At 35.3% G+C, this 20,275-nt stretch overlaps 1 protein-coding gene across 1 annotated transcript in view; it reads right to left on the reverse strand.

The window, feature by feature from the left end:
• The window catches only part of KLHL1 (kelch like family member 1), a 142,851-nt gene extending 130,151 nt beyond the window's left edge, over positions 1–12,700 (reverse strand). The window contains exons 1-2 of the mRNA XM_018070994.3: positions 12,520–12,700; positions 282–418 (exon numbers count right to left, since the gene is read on the reverse strand). Coding sequence (XP_017926483.1) covers positions 282–418; positions 12,520–12,662 — 280 coding nt within the window. The 5' untranslated portion in view covers positions 12,663–12,700. The remainder of the gene's footprint in view (positions 1–281; positions 419–12,519) is intronic.
• Between the last annotated feature and the right edge of the window lie 7,575 nt (positions 12,701–20,275).

The following is a 20,275-nucleotide window of genomic DNA, read 5'->3' on the forward strand; positions in this document are numbered from 1 at the left end:
AATTGTTTAAATTGAAATTTTATTAAGACAGCAATATAGGGCTATTCTTAAAAAAATACAGCAGTTCCTTCAGTGATCTTATGTAATCTGAATTATGTGCATATGAGGCAAGTATTAAGTATTTGAAAACCAAGAAAAAGATATAATTTTCTTGACTGTCCTATTGCATTTGCCAAGTCTGGTATATTTAACAACTTGGAGATAAGAGATAATCTGAACTCAGCCCTAGAAATGATAAATAAGCATTTTGGATGATTAAGATAATGTATGCAGTACAATACCTGTATATGCAAACTGAACAAGATCCCACAGCGCATTGGGGTCTATGCCTTCCATTTTGATCTCTTCTTGCTTGGCTTCACAAACATCACTTGTAAACATGGCAGCAAAATAGTCAGAGACAGAACTGAGGACAAGTCTGCAAAAAAGTTAGAAACTGGTATAATTTGCATTGATATATGTATTAGAAATTTCATATATATGTAAACTTTTTAAAAAACATATTTTCAGAATAGTTATAAATTACCAGGAGCAATATTATTAATGCATATAGGCAGCGAAACACAGCATGACATTTCATTCTAATTTGGTTTTGCCTCCTGTGATATAAACCAAGTGGCACTTTAGCATATGACTATAAAACCGACATAGAAATTAGTGCTCAGTCTTTCTGATAATCTTCCAATCATGCAGATATCCCAAATGTTAACAAGATCACCTCTCAGTATCAAAACCAATACATTTCATACTCCATTTCATACTCTTCATTGTTCTTAAAGGCTTATTTTTATAAACTTCAAAACCAGCATGTGACTTCAGACAATCTATCAATCTTCAATAAAACTACTGGTAGCTTAACAAGTTATTCACTAAAAACAAAATAGAATCATTGTGTAATGCAATGTTTTTGTTAAGAAACATTTCCAAGGAAAATAATTTCAAAATACCTACAAAATGTGCATGGCTTGCTCTTTAAGGATCTGATTCAGATAAATCAAAACACAGGAAGTATCAGGTATGATTGTAATTACTGGGGCTTTAAGCTTAGGAATTCTTCTAAATACCATCTACAGTGAAATTCTGATCTTGTTAGGAATGAATATTCCCAGATGATCTTGAGACAGAAATGTGGTACAGCTATAAATAGTGTACTACATGCTTCCATAAAACACGGTCACATTTCTGGATTAATTTGAAACTATAATATATAAACACAATAAAAGACACGAGAATCACAACTGGAGAACTTGGAAACCAAGAAAAATACTTAGCCTTTAGTATATTGTTAACTATTTTGTTCAAGGGAAATAAATTATAAATTAAAAAAAAGAAATAGTAAAGATAAATGAGTTAATGTTTATCAGCCAGCACAGTAACTGATTCCTTTTACTCTCTTAGCTCATTCCAACAGCAAAGTAAAGTATGAAAGTTTGAATTGGCTTAATAATTTTACAGTGTTTTAAGCTACTATATTTTACCTGCAAGTATGGCAGCTTGAAGACATATATATGGCCTTTACTTTGGCTCTAATGATAGGAAATGACTAATTAGGTATAGTAGTTTTATCAATTTTTGTGTTGTTCTCAACTCTAGCAATCATGAATTTTAGAAGTAAACATCCTAATTCATAAACAGTTCACATTTATATTTATGTAATTGCTAAAACCCCATACTTTGGTGCTGCCACCAGAAGCTCCTATTTTTCCATCATTGTTTTCTCATCACTGAGGAACATTTACTTCTATTTGTTTATTTGTTATTTCCATTTTATTTTAATTAAATATTTATTTACTTATTATCTTTAAATCCCTTCTTCAAATAATTTTTGAACACTTATAAATAAGTGACTTTACTGTTAATAGATGCTTTAATAAAATAAAAAAATAGAAAAGAAAAAAATGAAATATTGATGATGTTCTATGAAATAAAATCTCTCACAGCCAGCAAAGACGTAATTTAGGTATGTGATTGAGATTTCCATTTGAGACCATTTTGCTTAAGCTGTTGCTTCAGATTTACTAACCATCATTCAAATTCAACTAGGAGTCTTCAACTTTGTCACTTGCTAGAAGCAAAGCCAAAACCATTTGCTGCATCAAAAGTAATGGATGAATGAACTTTTAATACAGAGGTTAATGATTAATGGAAATATTTTCAATCAGTAGTAACTTGTATTTCAATTTACATCATTTATGCTCATGAATTATTTATTATATAATCTTATTGTCAAATATAAAAAAAACCAAACCAAACAACAGAGGGAGAACAGAAAATAAATAACAGAAGGTTTACATCTCTTTCACAAACTTATATAAAAATGTGTGGTTTTCCATAATTTGTGTGAGGAAAGTCAAAGAAGTCATCTAATGGATTTCAGTTGTGAAGGAGAATTCAGTCTACAGGACCAGACAAGATCCAGTCCAAAGTGAAAAAAAAAAAGACTAAAAAGAAATAATACAGATGTCAGGTCCTCAGCATTACCCATTTTACTTAGAAGTTTGCATCACCTATTAAAGATGGTTTAACTCAGCAGAAAGGCTCTGTGATGTAGCAGCTTGATGTACAAGGATTCTTTTTTTTTAAGTACGTTATGTTAATCAATAGTTAACAGAAATAAGGAACCAGCTTCTTCATCAATATAACTGCAACGAAACGGTTAACTGATTTCAAGACACTAACTTTTACCTTGGGAAGCGCTCCAAAAGTTGAACTAAAGTGAGAGGAACTTGCTAATTACACTTAATTCTGAAAGGTGACACCTTTTGTAAAACTTAATTGCGTTCCAGTGTTGAGATAGAAGATGAAAAGTGGGAAATCAAAGAGATCAATGAATTTGTAATGATCTGCTGCTTTTTGTAGATCAGAAGGCTCCAAACATTCCTAAATCTTGGTTTAAAGGCATGTTGACCTATTCATCAATAAAGGTCAGCCGTCTCAGGATGTCACCTTTTTTAACTGCTGATCTGGTAGAGAGAATACATAATAAACTTTCATCCTTGAAACTCATAGCAGGTAACTCGTGGCTTAAATGAATTTGTGGACCCAGAAAGCTTTTCTCCAGATTAAGGGACTTTTCTGCCTTTACAACTAAGTTCAGCCAGATATATTTCTGGTTTGTTTTATAGTAATCAATATAACTGATCATTGATTCCATGACTCACTGCTTTAAGATGTGATTTGCTGCTCTGCAGGGGACACCAGCTGACACTGTGTGTCTTTACTAATAATAATAAAGCTCTACTGATAGTTCTTTACTGATATCTGCTTTACAGCTCTTCTTGCAGCAGACAAACATCTTCTGTATGTATAGATAAGGCTCCATGGTTTCATAAATTTTAAGGTTTGCAGAACCTATACTAAGATGTATCCATGCATGCCCTTGAAATAATTTCAGGAAAAAAAGAGAGTAGACAGTAGTCATCTGAACGGTACACAAAAGCACCATTAAGTAATATGCATTAATAGTAACATGCATCCAACTGACTTTTCAAAAACATGTTTTCTGTGAAGTATTCCACCATTCATTGAAAATTAAATTTTCTTTAGAATTCAGAGCTAAAAACGCATATTCAAAAAAAAATAATTTATGAATGCATATATGTGAGTCCATAGATATATATATGCATACTTCACAATTGTATCCGTCAAAAAGAAAGCGAAAATTAAAATGTCATGCGGTAAAATTCTCAATATTGTTATTTTTTTCCAAAATTTTTCTAAACAGAAGGTGTTCCTATGCAGTTAACAAACAGGAGGCAATCTTAGAATAAGTTTGGGATTTAGTATCCACTCAGAACCATTATCATAGTGCAATCATCTTGCTTATAATTCAGGAACATCAGATTAGCTCATTATCATATCAGAAATCCACATTTACTGGGTAAAGAAGCAATGAGTATGTAACAGTTAAATTAATGAGAATTTTCTCATACTTTTCATCATAACTGTTGATATTGACATTGTGTTCTGTGTGCTTACCTCATTTTTGAGAGAATGGAAGAGAACTATGTGATAAACTTTCTTCCCCAAGACCATCACAATAACTTTTATAAACTAGCCTATTCATAAAGGGAATTTTTAAAGAACAACTAAATAATAATAATAATAATAATAATAATAATAATAATAATAATAATAATAATATCTCCAAGGAAGTCAACTAGAGAGGTAGATTGAATTTTGAAGAGAATTGATTAAGCCTGAAGCAAGAAAGTTTACTTTTTCTCTTTATTTAAACAGCTTCCTTCCATTTTAATTTTTTATACAACACATAGCTACAAGTGACACCAGTAATCTACATTAAGTGATGTTCCCTCTTTTCCCTGAGGACCATGCCTTTCGAGTTTACATTCTCTTCTTTCTTTAATTCATCTTCTTTTAATTCTTTCACTGTTTCCAGAAACTAAAGTGTAAATACAGTAAGTGCGTCTATCTCTTCTATTCTACAAACTGAAACGCAAAGTTACATTCCATTATATTCTCATATTGTCTCAATGTTTTTAGGAATGTTACACAAATCCAATATCAACACTTCCAACAAATACACAATGTCGACCAGAGTTTTAGTTTTCTTCAGAAACTGTAAGTAATGCACATATCACATTTGCCAGATTTGACAACAAAGTCCATTGTCCAAAACACTTTGCCAGTGTGTTTGCGGTCCTATGTCAATTTTAAAGATACCTGCAACTGCAGCCAGTATTTGGAACTCTATGCCGTTAACTTCTCAACATTTGGGAATGGGCAAGACAAGCAAAATGTCACAGGGATGAAGATAAGAGCTGATGAGGATCCATTATGATGCAAATACAAAACAGAGCTCAGTGGTTTTCTCCAGAAGAATACCCACACAATTCAGACATAGCATACATATTTGATTGTAGAAAGATGACACAATCAACTGTGATACTCAATATGTGGGCTTTATGATTTCCTTTATTCACTGTAACTCCACAAGGAAAAAGGGGAAAAAGCTTGCGGGAGAAGGAAAAGTCCAGTTTTATCTCCTTTGAACTATCAGCAGAAATCTCAGAAACATAAATGCTAGGTTTGATGGAAGTATAGAGAATGATCTGTGAATTTATTAGAATAAGTGACTGCTTAAGTATCTAGATTTTTTAAAGTCCATTTGTCATCCTTTTATTTTAGAACTCCTTTTTACAAAATTACACAATAGAGCATCAATATTATTTTATCTTCACAACCTATTCCTCCATAGAATGTGGTTTGGTCAAATCCTTGTGTGTGATTTTCAGTCCCTTTTTTGATGGTGGGTTGTCACATCTTCCTGATCCAAGTACTTCTTATATGGCCTTCTTTGTCAATCTGTCATATATCTGAATTAGTTTGTTTTATTTTCATATTCTGTATCATTTAGCCTCTCCCTCATTTTATTTTCTTTTAACAATCAATTTGGAAGGGGAATCAATCCCCTAAACATCGATGTCAGACCAGTTTCAGATAATTCAAAGTACCTAATTCATCAACATAGGCTGGCGCTGACCTATAAAAACCCTGTCTCCCTCTGAACTACATGATGGAAGCCAGACAGGGCACTCAAAGTACCTCAGGAGAGATTAGGCAGCTGAACATTTCTTTTTTACTTTCTTTTTCAGACATCTCATCCTTGTTTCTTTCACCCTTCAAAGTTCATTTCAGTCACTGCACTTGCCTCCACTCCATAAAGTAATACCATTAGTACTCTGGTTTAATACTATCATAAAATATCTCAAGTTGGAAAGGACCCATAAGGCTCCTTGCAGGACTACCTAAAACTAAAACAAAAATAAACCATAGGACTAAGCATATGATCCAGATGCTCCTTGAACTCTTTCCACTTCCCTGAGAAGCCTGGTGGAGTAACTCACCATCTTCCTGATGAAGAACCTTTTTGTAATGTCCAATCTGAACTTCCTCTGACTCAGATTCATTCCATTTCCTCATGTTCTGTCACTGGTTACCAGAGAGGAGATCAGCATCTCCCCCTCTGCTCCCTCTCCCTTTAAGGAAGCTGTAGACTATGATGAGGTCACCACTCAGCCTTCTTTTCTCCAGGCTGAACAAACCAAGTGACATCAGCTGCTCTTTGTAAGTCGTCCTCCTCTGGACATACTCTAACAGTGTGATGTCCCTGTACCATGGTTCCCAAAACTGTACTGGAGCTGAGGCCTCACCAACACAGAGTAGAGCAGGACAATAACCCCCCTTGACTGGCTGGCACCAGTCTTATGCACCCCCAACAGTTGGCCCTTTGTTGCCAGGGCACTGCTGACTCATATCCAACTTGCCACCAACCCAAATCCCCACATCAAGATTATCAATCAAGGTTAACATTAAAGGCTTATCTAAAGTGCCTTGCTGCTTTCCCTCCAGTAGGAGGAATCTTTGCTGCTGTTGTTGTTCTGTTTCAACCATATTACTTGAATAAACTGTTTTTAAACTCATGGACAGTAGGTTGTATTAAACAACACATTTCAGATGCAATGTTTGATGTGGGAAGTTCCTCAAATCTTAATTACAGATATCTCGGAGTGAACTGGCTGTACTGCTTTTATTGTGTGCTTTCCACGTGCATCTGCTACTATTGCCAGAAAACAAATCAACAGTTAGGACAATGTGCATTTTTCTTCTTTCACTTCCTGCCTCTAAACTGTCCTTCCTTCTCTTCCTGCTTCTTTATCTTTTCTCCTTGCCTTTCAGTCTAACTTTCTCCATTAATTTATCTCATTATACTGATACTTTTTTAAACTTTGTCTCTAATAGTAGCATTCAAAATTGAAACAGTTGGTATCACTACTCAGAGAACTGAAAAAGACAAAACTAATTGCAGTTTGTTGAAAGAGTTTTATTAAATTTATCAGGGTGATAGTAAATAAAAGATGTATTATTTTAGAACTGAGCATCCAAAAAAAAAAGCTCCAGTTGAACTTGTTTCCATATTTGTAATGAAAATTTTAAATTTGTATTGAAAGTTCTTCACTTTTCATCCAACCAGTTGTAGCCTTACTAAAGTATTTCTTTGTTTCACATGTAAGTGACAATTGTCTAATAATTCTGTACTACCTTTTCTGCCACGGTAAGAGCCCCTCTTAGCCCTTATCTTGAATATCAGAAAGAACAAAAATGCATAAGAACTCAGATTTCTCATTGTAGCAGGATATTCCCCTCCCCCAAATGTGAACAAGACAATGCCCTATTTGCAAATGTATCAGTGGTGGGCTGAGGTGGCTCTAATCCCCAGGTTTGGCAATGTTGAAACCAGTCTGGCTTCAATCCTGAATTAACATCCTGAATTAACATCCGGATGTTGAGGCAACCACCAGAGTCAGTCAATCACTTTATACTGTAAAGGTATAAAGTGGACTTCCATACTGCCAGGTTCTTGTAACATAGCCCTTCTTGGGGTGTATTAGTGGAGATTCCTCCCTTGGGTTGGGATGTCCCTCAAGGACAGTTCTCTAGGTTGAGAGAAAGAGAGATGCCAAAGAACATTGGTATCGGTGAGTTACATCAGTCTCTAGTTAATAATTATTTATTTTTTCTAGCTTTAATATAAGTGTTTCAATAATTGATTTAAATATTATATTATAAATGACAGTCACAGAAAATGAGAAAAATATATATATATGTATCTCCAGAATGAGTGGAGAAACTAGAAACTCCATGTTCATGTTCATCCTAATATATTAGGATGGAGTGCTAATAGTACAACAGCTTAAATGAAGGAAAATTACTATTTTAGCATTCTTTCTCCCTTTAAGGTATTTACATTTTTATATTTAATTGTTATTTATACATGTTATAGCAATATAACAAAAAAAGATGAGGTTTATTTAATTTTTGAAATTTATTTAAATGTCAGCTACTTTTCCCTCTGAAATACCTATTAAAAGGTCTTCCTACTTTCTCAGTACCCTTTTTGGTTGCTTGTTCATTATTACAACACATGGTTCTTTTGTTCTTCCTTTTTCTATTCCTTCATGCAAAATATTACATCTGCAACCTGTTTAATGGAATATTAGATTAGACAAATGTAATGTTCAGGAGCTAACAAAAAGCACATTAAAACTGTTTGAGACACCCAAACAATAAAACGCAGCTGTAATATATAATTTGACTTTCTCCTATTTATTTTCTGAGAAATAAAAATCCAGTTGGTGGTCAGTCACTAGTGGTGTCCCACAGGGATCAGTGTTGGGCCCAGTTCTGTTTAATATCTTCACTGATGATCTAGATGAGGGGATTGAATTCACCATTAGCAAATTTGCAGATGACACCACGTTAGGGGGGGGTATCTGCTGGAAGGCAGGAGGGCTCTTCAGAGGGACCTGGACAAGCTGGAAAGATGGTCTGATTCCAATGGGATGAGGTTCAACAAGGCCAAGTGCCAGGTCCTCCACTTTGGCCACAACAACCCCAGGCAGTGCTACAGGCTGGGGACAGAGTGGCTGGAGAGCAGCCAGGCAGAAAGGGACCTGGGAGTTTGGATCGACAGGAAGCTGAACATGAGCCAGCAGTGTGCCCAGGTGGCCAAGAAGGCCAGTGGCACCCTGGCCTGGATCAGGAAAAGGGTGGCCAGCAGGACCAGGGAAGTGATTCTTGCCCTGGACTCAGCGCTGGTGAGGCCACACCTGGAGTACTGTGTCCAGTTCTGGGCCCCTCAGTTCAGGAAGGATATTGAGGTGCTGGAGCAGGTCCAGAGAAAAGCAACAAGGCTGGTGAAGAGACTCAAGAACAAGTCCTATGAGGAGAGGCTGAGGGAGCTGGGGCTGTTCAGCCTGGAGAAGAGGAGGCTCAGGGGAGACCTCATCACTCTCTACAATTACCTGAAAGGAGGTTGAAGCCAGGTGGGGGTTGGTCTCTTCTCCCAGGCAGCTGTCAGTAAAACAAGAGGGCATGGTCTTAAGCTGTGCCAGGGGAGGTTTAGGTTAGATATTAAGAAGAAATTCTTTACAGAGAGGGTAATCAGACATTGGAATGGGCTGTCCAGGGAAGTGGTGGATTCTCCGTCCCTGGAGGTTTTTAAGAGGAGACTGGATGTGGCACTTAGTGCCATGGTCTAGTAACCACGGCAGTGTTGGATCAAGGGTTGGATTTGATGATCTCAGAGGTCTTTTCCAACCCGGTTAATTCAATGATTTTATGATAAGTATCACAGTTAAAAACTCCACAAATACTGGTTTTGCATTGTCCTCTGCAAGCAGGTTTTTTATATGTTCTAAGGAATGCAAAGTATGTATTATCTAGCCTAAATCGCAAAATCTTTAATTAGAGGGGGTACTTTACTGGATCTCTTTAATTAGAGGAGGTACTTTACTGGATCTGCTCCTGACAGATCTGGAGAGACAAAAGAAAGCACCTGTGAAATATGTTGGCAAACTTGGCTGCAGTGACCATGAGACAATGAAATTTTAGACAATGGATCCTAAGAAAAGTTTGTAAAATGAAGAGCAAATTACAAGCCTGGACTTCTGAAGTGACTCCTGATGAAAGTCAAATGCAAAAAGAGAGTAGGTGAAAAAGGAAAACGAAAAAATCTCCCAGTGGCAGGTTCTGTGGAGGGTGTAACTCACAACACAGGAAGATGTCCTTAGGCTGCAGTTAAATGAATTGGACATATATAAGTCCTCGGAGCAGAGAGGATAAGTTGAAGGCACAATGCTAGAGGAAGATCTACAATGTCACTGAAAGGCCACTCTCTCTTATCTTTAATGGATCAGATAATTGTAGGTTTGAGATTGACTGGAAAAGTCAATTTCCATGTCCATCCTCAAGAAGAAAGATGTAGACACCTATAGACTGGTTTGCCTCACCGAGATCATGGAGTAAATTTGCCTAGACACCACGTGCTGGATCACTAAAAACAGTGAGAATAATAAAAAACTGGAACAAGCTAAGAAGAGAGTAACCTCTGCAAGTGATGATATTAAAAACTAACCAGGTATGACCTCAATGGTCTAATCTAACCTTGTAGTTGATCCTGCTTTGAGCAGGGAAAGTTGAATCTGTAATTTCTAGCTTTTTAACAGCCACAGTAAAAATAAGCAGTTCCCTGTGCTTGTCCAGCCATGTGTCTAAAACAACATAGAATAAACACTGTTAAAAATAAAAACGGAAAGAAAATTCAGAATACCCTTCATCTCATTTTATCTTGCCTTATCAGCTCTACAAAATTTAACAGTTGACTTTTCCAGTTCTTTGAGATTTGGACTTTCAGCTGCAGACCACTGAGAAGCAGAAAAATAAATGTAAAGGTCTCTGAAGGTTTATTAGAAAATCTAAATAAGACTCTGGCTATTATTTCATGTTCAGTCTTGTTATTAGGGTATTTTTCCAGCTCAAGACTGATTTACATATACTGTAGAATTGAAATGACAAATGTGAAATTAAATTACTGCTGAAAGGTGGGCATACAAATATGAACATCTGTATTAAAAATAGTGGGGTAACTGAACTAAACTAACTAAAAAAAACCAAACAACTTACATTTTCCTCTGTTTCCTACTCTACAAACTATGCAGGTTACCAAAATAACTAAAATGGGCAAAAAGTATACTGGTAAAAAATGTATATTTTGTACCGTCCATATTCAATAGGGTGAATGATACCAATTATGGAATGTTTATATGTATCTAATAAGTATTTTTGTGTCATTTTAAGAATGTAGATTCAGTCATTTATTTTGCTCTACTTTTTCACCTTATATGTGTTGAAAAATGTGAAAAGCAAAAACTGGACTGGTAACTGCTAAGAAGGAACAATAAAACTCCCATTATTTCTGGAAAAAAAAAAGATTTATTTCAGTAATATACAGGAATGTAAAACTGGACACAAATTAGAAGGCCTTAGGCTATTATTCCTACAGTTTTCTTTGTGATGGTAGGCACCTTAAGGCAAATCTTGTAGCTCTTGTAGGAACAATATAAATGCAGATGGATAGAAGGACTAAAGTCTAATGTTATTACATCTGTACTTGATATACCCATAAAGGAAAGATCTTGGCGATTTAGATGAAAATAGTACCAGACCACAGCTACCAGGGGTGCATAAGGTGCTAGATGCATAATACATTTAACAGTGGCAAAAGGCCTGGAACACAGAAGCTGGATCAGGTGCCAGGTCGCTGGGTAGAAATTATTAAGGACCTAACGGAAATCTGAATACACGCAGGTAAGGGAGGAACAGGAGAAATGGCAGCTCTTAGAAGATAGAAGACTAGAAACAAAGTCTTAAGAATGAAAATTGCTGAAAGAAGAAGAGAAATATTTCTATATCTATTACAGCTACTAATCTGAGGGGGACTCCATTCCATGTGTGCTGCAAACTACCTAGATCAATCTGTTACTGCTTGTTAAGTGGAGTTATGCTTCCATTTATTACAATTATTGGGGTAATTTGAATATTTTAATGGTTTCTGTCTTGCTTTACTTTTTACCATTTGGACAATAACTTTGGCTTTCCAGTCTTGCATATTGCACCTTTTTTTTTTTTTACTTACTGTTATGGCAACATAAAATATCCAACGTTTTTTGTTAAACAGGAATAGTCTCCGTGTCTTTATTCACTTAGGGTAAAAGCAACTTCGTAAGGTCCAAGTTGCCAAGATGATCTCATAGTATCCCTCTACACCACAAAATTAATTTATAAGTTCAGGAATCCATTGGCTGTTTTTCTGATTTTCTGCTGGGAAACCATAGTCCTGCTCTGAATCTGGTAACTCAGCAGAGAAATCAGGACACAAGTAGGAAATAGATCACCCTTGGTTTGCAACTTTATGCACAGTTCAGATGCAAAACTACTTGTTCACCTGAAAATTCTGAATTATTCTCTGTATTTTAATCTAAACTCTAGGATTTGATTTTTATTTGCATTTGTTAAATCAAAACCTATTGCTAAGACCAAAATCTCAGTGAAGAGTAACCATTTTAAACTCTAATTTTTATCTAAAACCAAGCATAGTTTCATATATACTGGTTTGTTTTAATACCAGATAATCGTATAGAATTTTATAAATGATAATGTTATTATATTTTTATATCAATAATTATCATTAAAAGTAAATACGTTTTGTACATATTCCAAACGTTCATTGAAAAGTACAGATCATAGGAGAAAGCCTTCAGTATTCCTCTATAAGTGTCTGAGAAACTCTGTACAACAGACTTATCAGAGTATCAGGATCTTAAACTAGAAATTACACAGTGTTCAGTGTACCTATACAGCATTTCATTTCAGAAATTTCCATTCTCCTCACATATGAACAGAATCACAGTAGAGAGAATTGTCTGTCACACTCACAATCAGTCTGCTAGTTGAGTGCTACTTGAACGTTTGGAATACGTACAAAAAACCCTCACCTTCAAAACCCCAACCTTCAAATACACCTTTTGCAGCCCTTATAGCTATGTCTAAAGCAAGACAGAAGCAGGTATGAGGGGTAACAGAAAACACTGTTCTAATAAATACACATACCCAAAACATTTACTTTTGTAACTTCCATATTTTATGCTTATTACCTACCTATGCGCAGGTATCTTGCGGTCCCCAGCAATCAGGATAACGTCACACAGTTGCTGTTGCTTCAAGTAGCTCTCCATCTTTCTGAAGGTTTGCTCTGCATGGTGAACAGCCTGGTAGAATTCCTCGGAGCTACACGAATCCATGTCACAGTGGGGTGGCAAGGAGTGGCTGGCTCCTGACAGTCTGTAAACCACAAGAGAAACTCCACGTTGATAAGATGTAACCAGGCTTCATCACAGGCTTCTACAACCTGATACAAGTAATCAGTGCATCCTTTCCCTGTTCTCATCCCTAGAAGTACAAAAATCTTACTGCACTGGGAGAGAAACGAAAAAAGCAATCCTATCTTTCCACTGTTTCTAAGAGGGCCTACTCTAGTTTACTTTCTCAAATTCACATTCATTTTACATCCCATGGGAAAGAAAAATAAAATTCTAATTGATTTAATTTGTAAAGAATTGTGATTATTTCCACAACAATAAATGACATAGCTACTTTTCAACCGAAAGGCTCATTAACAGAAAGTAAATTTAGCATGCAAAAATAATGAAGTCTATATTAGGAAAAAAAAAAAAGAAGAAAAGAAAAACAGGAGAAAATGTAATTTTTTTTTCATTATATAGCCACCTATTCCTAGTTCAAAGTTACTCAGTGCAGTGTTGTAGTGGAAAATAAGAAAAAGTGTCAGGTCTAGCTAATACTAGATTTCCAAATTATTCACAACAACTTTTAAAAATAAGCAATGAGATAGTTTCAAATTAATGTTGTAAGATTTTTTTATATTATATATAGATGTGTAACTTGTAGTGCTGAAAATTCAGGATTTCACAGATGAAGCTAATTATTTTTTTCTTCAACTAGATATATAGAAAACAGTTTACATAATCAATAGAAGAGCAATAGAAGACATATTTTAGTCCAGCATATGAAACAATATTATAAATTAATTCAAACCAAACTCATTCTATATATATTCTATTGAAAGATAAATATTAAGGAGCACATAAGAAATGTTGATTATTTATAGTAATAATACAACAGTTTCATTACATAAGGCTTGAATTCAGTAGGTACTATATTTGCAGAATGATATTGAAAGACCTATAAGAAAATGCAGTCTAAACTCCTGGTGCTGGAAAAAAATTTAATGCTTAAAAGTCAGCTATTAAAATCAAATGCAGTTATAAAAAAAAAAAAAAGTTAAAAAAAATGTTGAGATATGCTTGTGATTTACTTTTGAATTATTTTTTGTCCAGAAGTGTTCCACTCCTACAGTCATTGTATGAGGGTCAACAGGTTTAAGGAGGAGCTACTCCATCTTTCTGTCACAGTAATCTCTAGGCTTCACAGCATTCCTTTAAAGCATCTGGAAGCCTCCATAATTGAAGGTGGCATGCAGATAATTTCACAGTGAACCGACACAGTTACGCTAGGATCTCATCCCACCAGCTATTAAGTGTCATATACAGGTACTAATTCAATATAATGAGTTATCATTTAAAATTAAGTAATTTCACTTTATTTAAACTTCATTTAAAAGAAGTAAATTCACTTTCATAACATTAAGTCAGATCCTGAAAAGTCATCAATTGGTTTAAATTAATTTTTATGCTGTAAAGGTTATGTGTGAGCCTGTCTATAGGAAACTGAACTGGTAAAATGTTATTAAACCTGATTCCTCAACAGACACAGTTACGAAGTGGTGATTTAGAAAGAAACATTTCCTTAATTCTGTTATAGTTAATCTTGTTATGCTGTTAAGTGCTTTGTGCCAGATATCTCCTCCTAACGGATCAAACAAACATTGATTCTGTGAGTGGTATAATCTGTTTATGCGTTCCTATCTACTCTGGAGTGCCACACATGTTGATCAGAAATCCAAATTTATTCTCACATATTTGGTTGATCAACAAATCCTTTCCCAAAAAAACCTCTAATGATAGAGCTAAGCTCATTAGAATGGGTAGTGGGTAGGTATTTCGGCTTCTTTTCTCTTCCTCTTTTCTTTCTTTCTTTCTTTTTCCTTCCTTCTCTCTTTTTCTTTCTTTCTTTCTGTCTGTCTTTCTTTCCTTCCTTTCTTCCTTCTTTCTTTCTCTTCACTTTGATTGTAGCCCTACTCAAACTTTAGTTTTGTTGCTGAAGAATTAGAACGACAAGTAAATTACAAGAAATAAATCAGTTCCTAATAAATGAGGTTGCTGGGGTTAAACAGACACATTTCTTCCTCTCCCCTGAGGAATCTAGAAGTGACAACAACAGCAATTTTGAGAAAGGAAAATAACAGGAATGAGCAGATTTAACAGGTTCATATTGTTTGTTAATTCAGAAAGCAAGTATAAGTCAGTTTACATTTGAACAGATAGGATGCTAGTCCTGACTCTTTTTGGCTATTCAAAATCCTGTCTTTTCCAGGTCAGAAAAAAAGAAGTACCCTGATTGAATTTATCCTAGTCTTATGAAGTATTGGGCTGCAATGAGCTTAGTCTATTTTGCTCTTGAATTGTTAGATAGTGTTTGCCACAAATTTTGCCCTCTTTCCTGTTTGCCATAGACTTTCTACTGTCTAACTCAGTATATCTGTCACTTAGCAAGTCAGTAAATGACTGCTCAAAAGCAAGCCCCCAAAGGCTCAGCATATTTTAAATTATTATCCTGAAAAATAGGAACCAATAAGCTTAGTAGAAGACAATAAATTAATCTTTTATTTATTTTCTCAGAAAGTCCAGATTAAAAGCCTGCTACTTATCTATTCAGGAGCTAACTCTGTTTATTACAAAAGTTCTGTCTGCATAATCAATGCTTTAAATGTAGATAGCACCTTGTTCAAGTAGGAATTATTTAAAGCAAATACCATTTACTTTCTACCAGTTTGTGAAAGGCATGTATAGGCACTTAGGGCCAATTAGAGATATGAAAATCACATTTTCTTTTTGCATATATTGTTTTTGTCTAGGTGCAGGGAAACTGGACCACACATGCTGTGAGATGCTTGTTGATTGCATTCAGCAGCAACTCCTGACACAAATTTGACTGAAAATTCCCTGAGTCTTTAAAAAAAAAAAAGGAAACAATTCACCTTAGCAAGTTTGTATAGACTAATTTTCAATGTTAAGAACAACTTTTTGCCCTCAAAAGAGAAATGTTTTAAAAAGAGCCCCAAGGTGTTGAGAAAATCCAGTCTTTGAGCCTCTACAGATCTTAAAATAGTGTAAATAGAAATAAAAACTTAGAGAATCTATAACATCTGAGTCCACAGTGCTCCTCTTTTACTAGAAAAAGCACATTGATTTGAACAAAAATAAAGAAATTAAAACCTTTATCTTATAGTAACGCTACAGAGTTACAGAGAAAATGCCAAGAAAAAAAGAGGACCTTACATACAAATTTAGCTACCTGTATCGGTCTTGTTAAGTAGTTAGTAAAACTGCCACACTTAAGCTGCAAACATTTGAAAACAGCAACACAAACACCAGTAGTTAAACCATATCCTGAATAAATCAAAGGAAAAAATAAAAAAAAGTAGTATGAAATATGATTTGAAACTATACTACATTTCTCTGAGTAACCAGAGGCTTAGGTTTAGAAATGTTTCCATTCTGGAAATTATATTCATAGAGGTGCAGAAAACAACAGATTCATATCACTGTATATAGCAAAGTACTTTACAGAGTACTTAGGTATATTAAATACTCTATCAGAACACATCCTTCATTTCACTGAAGGTCCTGGCCAAAAATAAAGAACTTTTTAATCAGAAAATATCATATCATTTCATTGTTACTGGAATATCAAATCCTGCTGTTATTTCAATTTTTTTTTTCAGTTTTCACTTATGCAGGATTGATGACGCAAACTTATTCAAAACCTGTTCAATGTAATTTAGTGTATATTACTGGGCACATATCCAAAACACATAGTCAAGAAAAAAAACATAACCAGTTCTTCAGTGAAAATTACTTTGCTATTTGTAACTTGCAAAGCCAGAAGAAATATTCCATATATGAGTGAACAAAATCCACACAATTCTTTCTCTAAAAATTGCTTATTGAATGCTTAGAAATCAATAGCCTGAGGAATTGCAATTACCAAACTAAGATGAACTGTCAAAAGTCATGGCTCTCATTAGTGATCACTTGCAAAAAAAAAAAGTTTCCTTACAGTAACAGGAAGGCTAAAATTCTGTTCGTGAACAAAAGCTACGTTTTTCACTCTGTTACCTGCAGTGATATCTGCAACTACAGGCTCTACCTAGAATTTCAGCAGGTAGAAGTGCCAGATAAAAATATAATGGGAATATCAAATAGGACTTTTTAGTTATACCAGGTTAGCTCGGAGATGCATTGCTGCTGTCTCAGGGATTCTTTTTCCATGTAAAAGAAAAAATGGAGTCCAGTGCACATTATAAACCCGTTGTTCTTGTTATATAGATAAATCTGCATAATGTATCCTTTACAATGACGTTTCCTCCTAAAGGCAATTTCTGGATCAAGATAATTGTAATGTAACTCATTCTTTGGACACCATAAGGCAAAATTCAGTCACTAGGTCATCTGTATGCCTAGGAAAAATACATGTGAATCCTCTGTTGTTCTGTGTTTCTGTACAACTTAAGAATATTACCAACCCTGAGAAACAAAATATTAGCTACCAGTTTATTGTGTGATTTCAGACAAATTGTTCAAGCAGCCCTTCAGAAACACAGAAAGGACAATGAGAAGGGACAACTGCACTACCCCAAACTGCTTCTATAGAGAAGAAATATATGCCTTGTTTAGTTGCTGACAGGAAAAAAAAAGGCTCAACAAGGCAGTTCAACAAAAAGGCAGTACAGTTAGAGAAGGAAGAGTTTGTTTGCAGTATGATTTTTCCAGGTTACTAATAATACACAAATCAAGGTATGTGTTTTGGTTGAGTTCAAAATACACTCGGATTTTTTCTTATCTATGACCCTTCACCAGATAATGACCAAACCTAAGCTCCAAGCACTGACCTCTCTATTGTCAGTGTGATAAACCAACATAGAAAAAGATTTCCTAGTCTCCCAAAATACTTGGGTTTTTTAGATTTCAGTTCTTTTAAAAATGTCTTGGTTTTGACTTTGTTGTTGTAAAAACTTTTAAAAGATTAAATAAAATTAATTCAATTAATGGACAATTACTAAAAAAAAAATCTCATTTTCTGAAAGCAACTACTTACAGAGTTCAGTTACGTTCATGACAAATGCTGCCCCTTCCCTCAGTCTTCCCCCATTTTTTTCTAGAATTTATTACTGTTATTAATGACATGAGGGAAGGAAAGCAGAGCTGCTGGGTCATATTTTAGTGAAGACAGTGGAAGTTATCATCTCAGAAGTCTGAGACAAAGACTCTTGTACAGGAGGATAATACTACTGGTCTGAGTAGTTAAATGCAACAGGTTGGAGATGTATTTCCTTGTCTTTTTGCAGAGGTAAGGTGTTCGTGATGACTACTCATTCCTCTGGCTGAGAAGCAGCCACAAGTAGACAGGTACAGGAAGAACATCAAGAAGTAGCTGCCCTAGTGGAAATGAGAGCTTGAGAAATTTATGACAATATATTGAACACCACTGTGCACTGAGTGGTGCTGGCAGACACAGACTTCACACTCACACAAAGTATAGACTTTCAGTTTCCTTGATGCCCAGTTGTTATAACAGCTTATTCCAGATAATGAACTGCACTGAGTCTTTGTGAATTACTTAAGTGGTCAAATATAAGATGACAAAATAGTTCTCCTATATAATTTAAATAATTCCCTTATTCCCCAATGCCACCTTTTACCAGGTGACAAACACCATGCTGGAACCTTATAATTCAGTTATAAAAAAATGGACTGAGTTTGAGCCTGAAGATGAGTGTGAATGAACACTGTGATGCATAATCTGTATTTGTACCCCTTGTAGAGGCAAAAAAAAATGTGAGCAGCCACAAATACTATCGTTCAAGAACTACAAAGAGACTCAGGTCATGTGTCTGGCATCAGATGTGCTTCTCAAAAATACAAATAAGGTTCTGATGAATCTGGTTACAACTGAAAGTATTTGTTTTTAGAAACTGCTAAATTGATGGCTGACTAACACTATTTCACAGTGAAAAAAACAGCAGTATTAAAATTAACGGGAATGGACTTTGATGAATTTTATAAATGAAGAATTCTGCTGAGCATTTCAGAATGATTCTTATATTATAATCTTTATTCACTGATTTTTTATCATTATTCAAATTCACTCAGTCATAGATAATATTCAGAGTTTCACTGAGTGTGACTTAAAGTCTGTGTCTAGTTCTGGGCTCCTCAGTACAAGAAAGACAAGCAGTTACTCGAGAGGGTCCAGTGGAGGGCCACATAGATGACCAGGGGTCTGGAGTATCTCTCTTATAAGGAGAGATGGAAGGAGAAGGGTCTGTTTAGTCTAGAGAAATGAAGACTGAGAGGGGATCTCATCAACACATATAAATATCTCAAAGGCAAGTGCCAAGAGGATGGTACCAGACTCACTTCAGTGGTGCCCAGTGACAGGACAAGAAGCAATGGCCATAAACTAAAACACAAGAAGTTTCACCTCTTTCAACATGAGAAAGAACTTCTCTACACTGAAGGTGGTAGAGCAATGGAACAGGCTGCCCCAGGAGGTCATGGGGTCTTGCTCTCTGGAGACATTCAAAACCCACCTGGATACGTTCCTGTGTCACCTGCTCTAGGTGACCCTGCCTTGGCAGGAGGGTCGGACTAGATGATCTCCAGAGGTCCCTTCCAATCATATCTATTCTGTGATTCTGTAAGTCAAATAAGTGGATAGAATATGAAAGAACATCAAGGCAAAAGACTAAAAATTAAAAGACATTAACTGTCTTTCATAATAGGGACTTAACAGCATTTAACAGCCATACAAATAACAATCACTGACACTTTTATTTTTTCAATTTATAAAATTATTATGATAAATGTATTGACTTGATTTGCTGATCTCCATCATTAAAATAATGTTAAATATTTTACTTCCTATACTATATGGATACATGATAAAAACATAGAACAGTGGAATTCTGAACTCTGACTTAGGCAGAACAATTGGAAGATGGTTTCAGACTTAGGTACAATAAGCAGTTGACAGATCTATCAATAGAGATCACATAGTATTTTAATGCAGAAGTGATGCACATAAAATAACTTATGGTTTTATCACCACCCATCGTTTATGCACATACTTCCACACAAAATGAGATTTTTACAAATACAGACATTAAAGATTGTACATTCAGAAACTGATGAAGCCAACACCATACAGGAAAGTTCTAATATACCATGGAGGGAAAAGTCCCACATATTTCAGAAAGCTCTGGCTGTAATTCCTTTATCAGTAGTGTGTAATTTTCCAACAAATGCAACTTCGTAAAGTCCATTCAACCAATGCCAGTGTCACTGACACAGGAGTTCTCTTCTACCTTAGTCCTGTACTACTCTATGAACAATGCAATCATGGATTATAAAAGAGTGGTGCTGGACTTACTAGTGGGATGGTTAAGAGAGAGAAGGAGAAAAAAACCCCAACCAAACAAAGAAAACAAAAAAACCCAAAACCAAAACAAACAAACAAAAAAAAAAACAAAACCCCCCAAAAAACACACAAAAAAAAAAGAAAAAGAGGGAAGAGAAAAGCTATAGGGCATGCTTCCCATTGTGTGACAGTAAACAGGCTTTTCCATCCCAGCACCAGCTGACCACTTCCCAGATGT

This window comes from Manacus vitellinus, unplaced genomic scaffold, assembly GCF_001715985.3.
Source record: "Manacus vitellinus isolate BGI_N305 unplaced genomic scaffold, ASM171598v3 scaffold_2_pilon, whole genome shotgun sequence".
In the NCBI taxonomy this organism is placed as follows: domain Eukaryota; kingdom Metazoa; phylum Chordata; class Aves; order Passeriformes; family Pipridae; genus Manacus; species Manacus vitellinus.